Here is a 14,099-nt window from a genome sequence, read left to right on the forward strand (position 1 = left end):
GCATTTCTTGTCTGGTTCAAAATGGCGACTCCTATCGTTAGACAGCGTGTTGACTTTCAACGACAAGACAGTAGCTGGTGGAGCTCATCTATAAGAAGCGATATATTTTTTCCAGAGTTTTCCAACATCTTTAGACACGACTTGAGACAACCGAGGCTGCGACATTCCCCAAACAAGTTTTGAAGTTGTCAAAAAAACGCAGCTTTGAGCGTACAGTTTGTTAAGAGAAAGAGTCCAAAATGTCACTTCGGTCAAACATCGGCGAGTATGATAGCGTTGCAATGTTACTCGGACACCTCGCGGGCCGAAACTTAAGCCCGCCTTGTCCTGAGACAGCTCACTTCCTCCAGACACAATTAAAACTGAGGCTACGTGCTGAAGCAGAGGTCACCCGAGCCACGAGGACGGCCCAGAAACTAGAGCAGCCTGTTTTTTTTTTTTTTTTCTTCCCTTTCCTCTCGGGCGCTATGAGAGCATCGTCAAATTAAGAGATTTCATGTCACAATGTCAAAGACGAATGCTCCCTCGGACTGTGAGAAAGCGTCGCAACGCCTTGCTGGGTTTAGCCGGTCTGACATTGGTAGTTTCCGAAACTCTTCCTAAATAGCAACATACGGAATCGAACCCAAAGACACCGTACGAGGGTGAAGCAAACACTGCAAAGATCAAGCCGTGTTGGCGACCCCGAGTTTTCCGTTGAGACCACCCCCGACGCTCTACGACTTCCGGTTCCCGAGATACGGGAATTTATTGCCAATTACGCCCACTTCCGGTGCTCACAGGAAGTCGGAAGTGGTCCCAAATGAAAGCCCGTGCCCACTTATTTGGGGGGGGTCAGCCTCGGGAAAAACGCCCTAAGACAAGGGTCTCAAACTCAATTTACTTGGGGGCCAAAAACGTACCACTTCCACACGGATAGGGAGGATAACTATTAACAGTTATTTAACCTTTAACATGAACATTAATCAAATGTAATTTTTTTTCTGGGTACATGATACCATACAGCATCCATATCAAACATTAAACTTTCATATCAAGGTGGGGGCCTCAAACTAGTGTCCTGCGGGCCACATTTGGCCCGCGGGCTGCGTGTTTGAGACCCCTGCTCTACGACTTCCGGTTCCTGAGATACGGACGTTTATTGACAATTGCGCCCCCTTCCGGTGCTCACAGGAAGTCGGAAGTGGTCCCAAATGAAAGCCCGTGCCCACTTATTTGGGAGGGGGCCGGCCTCGGGAAAAATGCCCTAGGACGTACCGTTCTACCATTCAGCTACCAAGACCTCCTTCACCCCATACCTAACCCTAACCGTATGAAAAGTCAGGTATGCAGCCACATGGTCAGAAAAAGATATCCTAGATCAGGGGTCTCAAACACGCGGCCCGCGGGCCAAATGTGGCCCGCAGGACACCAGTGTGAGGCCCCCGCCTTGATATGAAAGTTTAATGTTAGTGCGGCCCGCGCAAGTTTGATATGGATGCTGTATGGTATCATGTACCCAGAAAAAATTATTACGTTTGATTCATGTTCATGTTAAAGGTTAAATAAGTGTTAATAGTTATCCTCCCTATCCGTGTGGAAGTGGTAAGTTTTTGGCGATTTAAGTTGAAAGGAAATAACTTGGAGGCTACCATTTAGGTTGCTAGCTCTCTCGTTTGCGAGTTAGCATGTGTCTCAAGACCCTGCAGTTGCGCAATATGTTGTAAATAAAAAGAGTATAAATGTGACTATAGATGCAGCCCAGTCTCACCCAGACCCTAGCTCCAGTGGCCCCCAAGTAAATTGAGTTTGAGACCCCTGTCCTAGAAAAGAAAAACAAGGAATCCTCGGCGAAGCGACTTGAGGCTCTCCCGGCCTTGACAGTGATTCCGTTTGAACAACCTCGCCCCCAGGACCCCCTCCAGGACCAGTCTTTATGATGAAACAGCATCTGGACTGTACACAGCGCTTGAACCCTTGACTCACTTCCCCCAATGCATCCCTTGGCTGTGATATTTACAGTACAGTACACATAGACAAAGTCTCCAGACGCCTACGGCGCTGTGGATGTCCCTGCTGCGTTATACGACGACACAACAATGGCGGCTTCTGCCAACGTGACATTAATGAACCCTTTTCTTTTTGTCATCTTCAACCCCCCACCCCCAAATTAGCTTACCGGGGGGGCGATCCAAATTAGAGAGAGATGCCTCGAACTGTCGGGAGACTAAATTGCCCTTCGTTGTCACCCACTAGCCGTCGACACTTATCGTCTTTCAGAGGCCGACATAAAAAGGCCACAAGTTCGATTTACCGGTTAGTTAATGTGCCGCAATTCGGTTATTAAAGCAGAACAGAAAGCATGTGCTAATTAGCTAATTAGCATTTAAACATACAAACAAATATGTTAACCATGCATATCATTTAAACAGCATAGCTTACTACTTTAAATACTGCCTAGTTAATTATATATTCCTAATTTAGCTTTCCCTGTCCTTTTACTGCATTATCTATGAATTCTGCCTAGCAACAAGTGGAAAAAATAAGAATTTGATCAATGTTTTAGTACCTGGTTGTTAATTATTTTGCTAAAATGAAATTATGCGACATTATGAAATCATTATGAAACAATTTTACATTTTTGTGATTGAATTAAATATATGCCTGGTCATTAATTATTTTTGCTAAATTGAAATTATGCAATATTATGAAATAATTATGAAAAAAAATACATTTTTGTGATTGAATGAAATATTTTGCTAAAATGAAATTATGCAATATTATGAAATAATTCTGAAACAATTTTATATTTTTGTGATTGAATGAAATATATGCCTGGTCGTTAATTATTTTGCTAAAATGAAATTATGCAATATTATGAAATTATTATGAAACAATTTTACATTTTTGTGATTGAAGGAAATGTATAAAAACACTGATTAAACCTGGATTAAATATCAAAACACCAATGATAAAAGTTATTAATAATTATTGTAATTGTAATTAGTAATGTCATGGCATTTTTATGTTATGAATTACATAATAAAATGTGTTAATGTTATATTCATTATTTTTATTAATTGAATAACATTTAAATATTGAATACATTAATAATATAGAATTACTTAATGAATAAAGTTAATAAAGTAGATCTATTTATCTTTCTAATGGGCTGCACGACAACCAAGTGGTTAGCACGCAGGCCTCACAGCTAGGATACCCGAGTTCGATTCCACCCTCGGCCATGTTCTCCCCGTACATGCATGAGTTTTCTCCAAAAACATGCTAGCTTAATTAGCGACTCCAAATTGTCCATATGTATGAATGTGAGTGTGAATGGTTGTTTGTCTATATGTGCCCTGTGATTGGCTGGCCACCAGTCCAAAGTGGGATAGGCTGGGATAGGCTCCAGCACCCCCGTGCAAACTTTGTGAGGATAAGCGGTACAAATTAATGAATGAATGAATAAAAACCATAGCTGGAATGAACGTTTAGCGCGCGGGCCACACAGCTAGGAGACCCAAGTTCAATTCCACCATCGGCCGTGAATGAATTTATCTTTCTACTGCTGCTCTAAACCCAGGAGAAAGACATTCCAGCGAATCAAAAATGAAAATATTATCTAAAGTGGAGGTGTGTTTTAGGTTCGGCGGTGTCGTCGTACATGAAAGTCTTTCGAGCCGTGCGGTACCGCAGTGGATAGAAAGCAAATAGAGCAGAAAGCTCATCAGGGCAATAGGAAAGTGCTGAGAGGGTTGCAGCGGGCCTCCAAGTTCATGTGTGCACCCAAGCACACCACACGTCTTAGCGCTCCTCGGGAGAACATGACAGTGTTGGCTACCCCCCCCGACCCCCACGTGCTCCTCGTCGTCATGCTCCGTACAGGGTTGGAGTCCAGTGTGTCAGTGACTCAACACCAGTGGGCCGTGCTCCCTCATGGCCCCTGACGGAGCCGGGCCTAACGCACACGGACAGGTTGAGTCATGTGGCCGGGGATGCTCCGCTGGCGTGTTGCCTGTCTCTTCACCTCAGCGCCGTCTCATGGATGCGGTGTGACAATGCTGCTATGGAAGGTCCGAGCACGGCCCCGCGCGTCCGCATGACACTCCGTGCCAGAGTTCAAGAAGACGATGGCTGTCGTCGACGCTCGAGCCACTTGAGTCTACCCCGTTGGTGTCGAGCTGGATTTGTGACCAGTTGGGGGGCAGAGGGCACGCCCGTTGGCTTTTGGTGTCGTCCATCTTTGATATTTCATAGAATACTTATCTAAGTATTTGCCGCGCTAACTTCATCTTGACTCGCCACCTCCATCTTGTAGGTTGCGTCCAATCGCTGCAGTGTCGTCGGAGAACTTCAGGATGATTTCCTTGTTGTGCGTGAACAGGATGGGGATGAGGACACATCCCTGTGGAGTTCCTAAGTTGGTGGTGATGCAAATTTACATGTTATTCTGTTGGCTTTATTTTTGCTTGGGGAAATTATGTGCTCTTTTACATATTAGAAAATATAAATATATATTATATATATATATTTTAAATATATTACATATTATATATAATAAAATTAGAAAAAAGAATGATACATAATTGGCATCTTTGTATTATAATGCAAAATTAAGGTCTGCATTAATCATTAACTTGGGAATTGAATCAAACCGTATTGTTTGTACACTGCATTGAATTGTTTTTTAATATATATATATATTAAAAATATCGTATCATGTATCTAGATTCGAATCGGATTATCTCACAAAGATTTACATCCCTATTTTGTAACGAGATGGAACATCAAATGTTTTTTTTTCACAGAAAATATGACCAATTTGAAACATTACTATAACTTTTATTATTTATTAATTAATATATGGTTTAGCCGAGTTCAATTCCACCCTCGGTTATTTCTGTGTAGGTTTCCTCCCACATTCCAAAAACATGCTAGGTTAATTAGCGACTCCAAATTGTCCATAGGTATGAATGTGAGTGTGAATGGTTGTTTGTCTATATGTGCCCTGTGATTGGCTGGCCACCAGTCCAGGGTGTAACCCCGCCTCTCGCCTGAGGAAGACAACTGGGATAGGCTCCAGCACCCCCCGCAGCCCTTGTGAGGATAAGCGGTAGAAAATGAACGAATGAAAACTTGTTTACTTATTTCTTTTATCATTACGAGAGCCCCCCAAACATGAAATAGCACCCCTATAATCACTTTTACACTTGTATTACCCAGTATAGTAATAAAATAAGACAAATGACTTGTTTGAAGTTAGAGTTTTAGCTTGGCGTGGGTTAATAATACCCTTGGTAGGTATTATTGTGTAGGTTTCCTCCCCCATTCCAAAAACATGCTAGGCTAATTAGCGACTCCAAATTGTCCATAGGTATGAATGTGAGTGTGAATGGTTGTTTGTCTATATGTGCCCTGTGATTGGCTGGCCACCAGTCCAGGGTGTACGCCGCCTCTCAGACGAAGACAGCTGGGATAGGCTCCAGCACCCCCATGACCCTCGTGAGGATAAACGGTAGAAAATGAATGAATTTATGGTTTAAATTCTTGACAGTATTTCCTAATAATCCATTAAAATGACGTGTAGAATATGTTAGTAGCTCCTTGAGGAATAATGAGCTTGTAGAACCCTCAAGGGTGACATGTTTTTCCATTGTGGTGATAGAGGAAAATAATGAGCGGTCTGGTAAACAAGATGATCACCTGCGGGTGTCTGGGACGGGTTTTCACCTTGCCTCTTATGGTAGCGGGCGGGTGGCGGACGGTGATGCCTACCAGCTCAGAGGAGACACTTTCAACAGTCTCTGAAAGCAATTGTGAGGTTACAGAAGTCTTGATTTGCTTTTCTCCCAGGAAAGGGGCCACAAAAAGGTGGCACGACTGGTGCCAGAACTCAGTTTCGGACTTTCACCTTTTTGGTTTGACGTCTTCATAATTTAAGTCGAGGTGATTAGTATTCCGAAGGAGCCTTCAGTCGCCTTCTTTGCCTCCAGAAAGCGTTCACACTTGCTTGGTTTAGATAAAGTCCGCCCCCAAGTGTGGACTCTTGTGCTTCTGAGACAAACTGGGGAAAAGACACACCGGGAAAGATGGATGCCCGGGGGATATGCCTGCTCGGAATGAGGCAATGGTGACCAGACTTTCAAGCATGGCGGGTTTGGAGGGTGCTTCAGACTGAGCCAAGTGGCATTCATGGACTTATGGGATGTGGGTGCCAGGATGATGTCACCGCCTTCCTGTCCAGGCTTTCAAACGTTCCTCTTCTCATACTTGTATTACCTCAGCCAAGGAGAATAGGCTGTGTTCGAAGTCCTGTTTTGATGGTTTTCAGGAAGCAACCTGGTAGTCTAAGATCCCTTCCTGAATTGATAAAGTACTTATATCTATGTTCTCAAAGGTTGGTCCTGAACTAAGCTGTTCAACTTTTTATTATAAAAGGAAAAACTATCAGTCTTGAAAAGGTTATAAAGTCATTTCTAAAGCTTTGGGACTCCAACCAACCACAGTGAGAGCCAGTGAAACAGTGGCCGGCCGGTCAAAATCACCTCAAGAGCACGACAACCACGCATGGAGGATGCCCAAGACCTTTAGGAAAACACCCTGTGGTCTGATGAGACAATAGCTTAACTTCTGCAGTCGTTGCTACTCAGGGTGGCCCAACCAGTTATTAGGCTTAGGGGGCAATTACTTTTTCACACAGGTTCTGTAGGTTTGGATCTTTATAAATAATAAAAAGTTTCATTGAAAAACTGCATTTGATGTTCATTTGTATTGTTATTGGCTAACATTTAAATTTGTCTGATGATCGGAAACATTTGAAATGTGACAAAATTAAAAAATTGTTTTTTTTTTTTACACTGGTGTAAATCCGAATATGTCAAATATCAACAAATCACATTGTATTTCCTTGATATTTACCTGTATATACATTTTTTTCTATTTTTTACTGGGTATGCACAATAATTTTTGAGCTGATATGAGGGAATTATGATGTCAAAATTAAGAATATGCCCAATAAAAAAACATCCACCAACGCCATGTGGCGACCATGACATTTACCAGAGACCTCCATGGTATCCCACCGGCTGCTCGGAGCATGTGCCCGAATACAGTGCACCTTTTTTGGTTTCACGTTTTACTATACGGTAAAAATAACTCAAGATGAAGATGTAACAGTTTATCGTTAACACGTCAGTGTTTATGTCGTTTATGTCAAACTTTGTAGTCTTTACAAAGAGTGTCGATGACTGTGGATGAAATCGAGAATCGGTATGTATGTACAGGAAGCTTGAGAAAATAAGAAAATACCTCGCAGTTAAAACTGGATTGTCATATACACTCCTTATAATAATCATGTAATTATACGGTTATTAAACATACATTCTTCTGTGTGTGTGTGTAGGGGGGTAGATTACATAACTTGACTCTTGCTACAAAGAATGGGGTTATAAAAAGTATATATTAAATCTATTTATCATCCATCTGAGCCTTCATAAGAGCGAAACTGATGAAAATTGCACATGGATAAATTTTAAATTATCATCTGCCGGTGCAAGATGTGCTAATAATGTGTTCAGGTGTTCTCGTGAGAATTTAAGAGGAAATCTTACACAAAACAATGCACTGTATAAGGTTATAGTTACCAAAAATCATAAAAAAAAAAAAACAGTGGTTAAAAAGAACAGGCTCAACCAAAACAAATATATATATATATATATATATATATCTTACACAACTGCAAATTAAACAGCATAAAAATTGTCGGGTACTTCAATTTACGCCGAAAAGATGCTGTTCATGGCTGTCATTGTCTTATACACAGGTACAGGTACATACGTAATAACTTAGTGTTAGCCTTGGGAAAGCTCCTTGTTGTATCTCCATCGCATGGTATTAAAAAAAATAAATAAATCAGCCATCATAACTACGACATTTGTCACATATACAAGACAGCCAGTCCAAGTCTGTCTTACATAGACATACACTCCGACAATACTTTACCACTTTTTTCAAATTTACCACTTCCACACAAGACGAGGGGAACTTTTTTCCAAAACGTCATATCAGACTGCAGACTGAGAGGCAAGGGTACACGTTGGACTGGTCGCCACCCGTCACAGAACTGCAGATTCGATGATTGCTAATTTTTGGAGCTAAACTTTGTCAAATCGCTATCATGGTCGGTTAATATACATAAATCATTTGTGTGTGTAAAGAAAGACATTCAACGTTCAAATTCGATCCTTCATTATGTTTAATTAATAGTGGTGATTAACCTATACTTCAAGTCGGACTACTCAAAATGTTCAAATATCGCCATGGAACTGTTCCAAAATCCAACTTGCGTTAACTTGAACATTCTACTTCATTTTTGAGCATAAATTATGAGCCGGTATCGCCACAATTTTTTGTAGGTATTTCATTTGTGACTTTTTTTCTGATAAAATTTAAAAAAAAAAAAAGAAAAAATGTGCAGATATATAGTTTTCATTACACAGCAAGTATAGTATTTCCAGCATATTAATTTAACAAGATAAAAAAATGTCAGTTAACTACAATTAAAGTGCATTGTTTGTAAGAAATCCTACTAAATCCTGGTGAAAACATGGCTGCAGTTACCAGCACGAAACCAGGTTCCCATGTGACTAACCTCACAGCGTCACATGACTGCCTGGTGTTCACAACACATCCTCATCCTCCGACCTCTGTTAGGACAACAGCAGCTTGGCGGTGTACAGCAGGATGCCGCCAAGACCGGCTGTGGCGGCAACTGCCAGCACCCTGACCAGGAGGAAGTCCATGGAGTCCTCCAGCTTGGTGTGGAGACGCAGGACCTGGCGGTGGGTGTCCTCCCGCGTGCCTGAGTTCTCGACGACGTGGCTGGCCAGGCCACGCTTCTCGTTGAGCGGCATCTGGGCGGCCAGGCGTTGCTCAGCCTCCTCCTGGGTCAGACCGTCCCTCTGCATGAGGCGCGACAGCTGAGTGGGCGGGTCACTGGACAGCAACAGATGATGCTGGGTTATTTGTGGCACGTTTGGTGGAAGTCCAAAACTTTGGCCGTAATTGTCAGTATTTTTTTTTAAATCAAAAACGCACCTCGGCATGTGGACTGGTTTAAGACATTAAGCATGTAAACACACTGAATCGGGGATATTGCGCACTCAACCACATGCATCTTTTTCTAGGAATAAATTAAATTCAATTAATTTCTGGCATGTGAGCCGTGTCGAAAAAAAATAAAGAATACATGTAATTAAAAGGTGGGTGTGTCGCTTACCAGTAAACTACAACAGTGTGGTTGAGAAACTGTGTCAGCTTTCTGGTTTCAAAGAGAAGTGGCACGTCCAGCACCACGTAGCGGTAACCTAGGAAACCGAACATTGGCACAAACTGAAAACATATGTGCAGAGTTGACAACATGGACACGTGTATGACCAGAATTGCATGAATTTGTTTTGTTTTCCGGGCTGCTTGTTGCTAGGCAAAATTCATGAGCTCGATTATAACCGCCCCATAAACCAGTGAAAACACTCACTGTGTTCATTAACCTCATGAACCTGACCTCACCTCTGAGGAAGTAAAACAAAATCTGTTTGAGCATCTCTTTATGAATCTCTGGGTGGGTGATAGAGTTGAGCAGCTTCCTCTTCCCCTCGTCAGCAAAGATGAGACGCCCGAGCTTCTTCCGGTCGATCTCGCCACTCTCCAGCAAGACCTCGGGCCCGAAGTGGAAGACGATACGCGAGTGGGCGGCTGTGTGCGGCTCCACGACTGTTTAAGAAACAAAAACAAAACATTATTTTTCATGAAACAAGAAAGATAACATATTGACATGTAGAACGCGTGTCATAAACTTACCTTTCCTCGCCACAACATCAGCATCAATGATGGGGCACCCGAGGTCCCTCAGCATGGACGACACTGTGCTTTTCCCTGAGGCGATACCGCCTGTCAGTCCTACCAGGTACATCTCCTAAAAAATTAAGAAAATGCAGAAAGCATCATATATATATATATATATATATATATATATTGTACATCACATATGCCTAAAAAAAACATTTATATATTACATTTTTATTAAACTTTGGGTGTTTAATAAAGGGTAAAATGTGTATGGGTTTTTATTAAAAAATAAAATAAAATTTACTTGTAGGAAAAAATGAACTAGATTGAATACTATGAAATTGTCGAAAAAAAAGTTACATAACTTTTATGAAATGAACAAAGTGGCACATAATATTAAGCGGTCATTAAGGGCTACCGTAATTCCTCAAATAGCGAAGCCTAAAAAATCCCAGGTGAATTGTTCTTTGCCTTTCCCCAAATACCTAGTCCTCTCTAGTGTACTCTGTATAAAAACACAACTTGCTATACTTCTGGTCATAAAAGCAATCTGAACACGGATGTTCCAAGTAACACTACCGCTACAACGTCATTATTAGGACCTTTACATTAATTTGGTGACTTTTGGCTGAGTATTGAGAACCACTGAGAGATTATGTACACTTTCTACACATGTACCCTCACGATTAACTCAAAGGTTACTTTAAAAATTCAGATTTCACTCTTCGTTTCTGGGCAAACTAATATTTTTCAAGCTTCCCTTACCTTGTACTGGTAAGCTGCTCTTTAAATTGGATGAAATGTCAGTGAACATCCGCGGCACCTATGCCTGCTAACAAGCTAATGCTAACAAGTGTCGGCAGCGCCAGAACATCCGAAAATGGAAGAACAAAATAAGTCATCGTCTTTCTTAAATTGTCTGAACAAATTTTCAGTCGAAGTGAAATATCATAAACACTTGTTGCTAGTTAAATTGATAGCTGTCACTCCCGGGGTCAACTACATGCTAACAACCGGATGTCACGCCACAATGTGTCACCGTTATGTAGTTCCGGAATTTCTATTTAATTTGACATTGGTTCCGGATACAGAACATGAACGCAATGCTGAATGTTCTCAAGTGTGTTTATTTCATAAAATAACTTTTATTGAAAAAAACACTGCTTATGTAATAAAAGTCCACAACATTCCTGCATTTTAAAAAAAAGGAAAATAATCGTTTTATTCAGGAATTGTGAGAATGTTTGGATCGTTTTCTTTGATGGACCATTGCTTCTCTTCCATTCTCACCTTCTTCACGCTTGAGCCTTCCTCTCTTGACAAAATGGTCGATCCTGGACTCCAGGCTCTCGCAGCGAGGACGTTCTAGCAGCGACCGGTAGTTTCTCTGCCGGCTGCCTTCTACCAACCAAAAAGAGTTGGACGACACGCCACCTGTGGATGTGGAATTAACACACTCAATTCAATTCTAACTTTATTAAAAACCCTGTATGATCCATCCAGACATTGTTTTAAGTGCAATAAGAAGTTAGTAAAACGCTCAACCTTGTTTTGGGGTACTTGGTCTGGTCTTACCTGTGACCTCCTCCAAGCCTTGAATCATGCCATGGAGGACGTGGGCCTTGACGGCGCTCTGAGTCCAGTGTTGCTGCAGTGACGACAGGGCGTGATTCAGCTCCTCTTCCTCCCGTCTCCAGCTCAAACCCTCAAAGTGGCAGTTGTACAGAACCAGCGGGTAGTCAACTGCCATGCTTAACGAGAAAAATAAAAAAATTATACTGACGCAGTTTAGTCAGGAGACATGGCAATAGTCACCAAGTACTCTCTGCAGTTGAGTCTCTCACCTGTATTGAGGCTTCCGGGGGTTAGTTTGAACATCAAGGAGCTCATTGATTATTTCTGGAGCTTCCAGCTTCTGACCTATCAGAAGAAGCACGGCCATCATGCAGCGAACCTGCAGCGGAGATGTTTTTTTTTTTAATTTATTGTCAATGTTAGGAATTACACGCCAATTCAAATACCTGGTGGTACAGGAAGGCAAGCCCTTTCAGCTCAAATATAAACAAGTCGTACGGGTCTGCGGTGGGAATGGAGTGCACAGGCTTGATTGTTGCCGACAGGATGGTTCTCTCAAACTGCAAGACGCCGTTCCCGACGTCCATCTTGCAGAGGTTACGGAAGTCATGAGTGCCCTCGTACCTGGAGAGGCGTAAAAAGAGTTAAACTGTCTTATAATGTAAAATAAAATAAAAGCGAAACATCACAGTAAAACACTGTACGCAAAAGAACATTATTTTCAAAATGGATACCGATTTTTCCAATTGCGCTTGAATGTGCACCATCACCCTTGAGTCTCACCTTTTGGCAGCATCCGTCATCAAATCGATGTCTAAGGTTCCACGTGGGAAGTAGTAGCGGTACGTGCGGGCCTGGCAATCGAAGCGTGCGCTGAACCCCTCCGCTGCAGGAGCCCAGTCTAAAACCCGGATGTCCTGAGGCAGAACCCTGTTGAGCATCTTCACATAAGGAAGCTCTGACGGTGCAGAATCGGCATCTTTTTTCTTAGCGGCAACAACTTCGGCGGGAATGACACCCAATCCTCCGGCGAACTGTGAGGAGCGCAGGTCGATGGTTATCACCTGTATAGGAGGAGAAGATGGAGAAGATGTAAGACCAAAAGATCACAGACCAAAAAAAAACAGTGTATCCACCTGGGAAAAAGCACTGACGCCTTTGTCAGTGCGTCCACAGCGGTGATAGTTGGAGCTCTGGCGGTCCTGGATGAGGCGCGTCTTCAGGAGAGCTTCGAAGAGCCTGGCCTCCACTGTGTTGTCCGTGTTCTCCTGGACGGCAAAGCCTTGGTAGGACCATCCCAGATAGGCCATACGCAGAGCCACATGGCGGCGAGGATGTGAGGAGAAGTCAAAAGGGCGCTCTTTCAACGTTTTCTTCCCTTTTTTAGAAGAACTAGTGGTTTCATTTGGTAATGGACCGGTATCCTTGTGGGCTCCATTTGTATGCAGAAGCTGGGACTTGAGCTGCTCCAGTTCTTCCTCTAAATCTTTTATTCTCTGGATTAAAGTCTCAGACATTTTTGTTTAAATGGCGAAACAATTCCTCACGAGCCGACTGGGTTACAATAGTAATAATTTGTCTATCTTTCAGCTCGTTTACGTACTACAACCAGTCTAATAAGATTCATAACAGTCATTCAGTTAATAAAACAACAAAATTGGTGTTTACCTTTTTGTTTTAGCCTGAAAAATGTCGAAAAACTAGCATTTTTCTTGATTGCGAGCAAGTTTTCTTGCTAAGCCGATGTACAAATGCAACGGCGAGTTTTACGTTAACTCGGACTCATTTATGGCAGCTTATCCCTTTCACTTCCGGTACATTGCTTCCTCGGGAAGTGTAGTCCTTTTTGCTAACGTCAAACACAAAGCACTTCGAAAATTATTGTTTGAAATGAAGAAACACAATTTTAATTTACTCACCAATAAATGGAAACAATTTTAATCAAATACACAATAACATATGTTACATTTATAGTTTTTTTTAAAAGCTGTTTTTCACAAAAAAGTAGCTAGCTTAGGGTCTCCTAGCTGTGTGGCCTGCGCGCTATAACCCCTCGTCCTATACACAAAATATAATATATAAATATATACAATCAAAAGGTTATACGTAACTGGAAGCAACTATTATCCCTTCAAAATATAACCTTAAAAAGCAAGTTAATTCTAGCGTTCAGCACCTGAAGGCAGGCTAGGTGTGATAAGCTCCATTATCAAATGAGCCACCTGTTGCCTCTCAAACGTCTCAGTGAAATGTCAAAAATGGAGTTCATCCGCTCTGCACAATGTCAGAATATTCTGAAAAAAATAGATAAAAAAGTATTAAAGGAGTGAGTTGTTATGAGAATTTTATCATACTCAAATAACAAAGTGATATTTTTTAGGAAAAAAATGTCTTATTAATGTTAAGCAAATAATACTGTATTTTTCTGCAGAAAAAAAAATAATGTTTCAAGAATAATGTTTTTTTTTTTAGAAAAAAATTTGTAGTATTACACCCATAATCCTCCTAAGGTCTTCAATCTTTTTTTTTTTTCAAAATATAATGACTCATAATTGTTCATATTGTTAATTTCAACAACTGCAGGGAACTACACAGGAGGATCTCCTTTCACCCGCTTGAACACTATGAACACTTCCAAACGCCACAAAAAGAGCTCAGCTTTGGAGTGAGGCAGCGCTCGGGGGCGAGTTAATGGGAGC

General features: G+C 41.7%; 2 protein-coding genes across 3 annotated transcripts; both read right to left on the reverse strand.

Moving 5' to 3' along the window:
• Window positions 1-8,420: 8,420 nt before the first annotated feature.
• On the reverse strand, window positions 8,421-11,254 carry dcakd (dephospho-CoA kinase domain containing). 2 transcript variants are annotated; one of them, XM_058062576.2, is made up of 5 exons: window positions 11,116-11,254; window positions 9,838-9,952; window positions 9,547-9,750; window positions 9,257-9,344; window positions 8,421-8,973 (listed from the first exon to the last, which is right to left on the reverse strand). In XM_058062576.2, the coding sequence occupies exons 2-5, from the start codon at window positions 9,947-9,949 to the stop codon at window positions 8,688-8,690; spliced, it is 690 nt and encodes a 229-aa protein (XP_057918559.1). In that variant the 5' UTR covers window positions 9,950-9,952; window positions 11,116-11,254; the 3' UTR covers window positions 8,421-8,687. The 2 variants fall into 2 exon arrangements, with proteins under 2 accessions (XP_057918559.1, XP_057918558.1); XM_058062575.2 differs by lacking the exon at window positions 11,116-11,254 and adding an exon at window positions 10,591-10,872.
• Window positions 10,948-13,169, reverse strand: pus3 (pseudouridylate synthase 3). Its single transcript, XM_058062574.2, has 6 exons — window positions 12,537-13,169; window positions 12,184-12,464; window positions 11,847-12,024; window positions 11,670-11,779; window positions 11,401-11,576; window positions 10,948-11,259 (listed from the first exon to the last, which is right to left on the reverse strand). The coding sequence occupies exons 1-6, from the start codon at window positions 12,915-12,917 to the stop codon at window positions 11,051-11,053; spliced, it is 1,335 nt and encodes a 444-aa protein (XP_057918557.2). The 5' UTR covers window positions 12,918-13,169; the 3' UTR covers window positions 10,948-11,050.
• Window positions 13,170-14,099: the final 930 nt, after the last annotated feature.

Source organism: Doryrhamphus excisus, unplaced genomic scaffold (assembly GCF_037039965.1).
Source record: "Doryrhamphus excisus strain RoL-2023G ecotype Guam unplaced genomic scaffold, RoL_Dexc_Guam_v1.1 HiC_scaffold_24, whole genome shotgun sequence".
NCBI lineage: Eukaryota > Metazoa > Chordata > Actinopteri > Syngnathiformes > Syngnathidae > Doryrhamphus > Doryrhamphus excisus.

Bases quoted from the DNA above. Each gene is read 5' to 3' on its own strand.
- dcakd (XM_058062576.2), bottom strand. From the start codon at position 9,949: ATGTACCTGGTAGGACTGACAGGCGGTATCGCCTCAGGGAAAAGCACA. The intron at 9,345-9,546 runs GTGAGGTCAGGT...TCGGTTTCCTAG, and splicing joins TTTGTTTTACTTCCTCAGAG to GTTACCGCTACGTGGTGCTG. The intron at 8,974-9,256 runs GTAAGCGACACA...GTTGCTGTCCAG, and splicing joins CACACTGTTGTAGTTTACTG to TGACCCGCCCACTCAGCTGT.
- pus3 (XM_058062574.2), bottom strand. From the start codon at position 12,917: ATGTCTGAGACTTTAATCCAGAGAATAAAAGATTTAGAGGAAGAACTG. The intron at 12,025-12,183 runs GTGAGACTCAAG...ACGCCTCTCCAG, and splicing joins ATGACGGATGCTGCCAAAAG to GTACGAGGGCACTCATGACT. The intron at 11,260-11,400 runs GTAAGACCAGAC...CCACATCCACAG, and splicing joins AGGCTTGGAGGAGGTCACAG to GTGGCGTGTCGTCCAACTCT.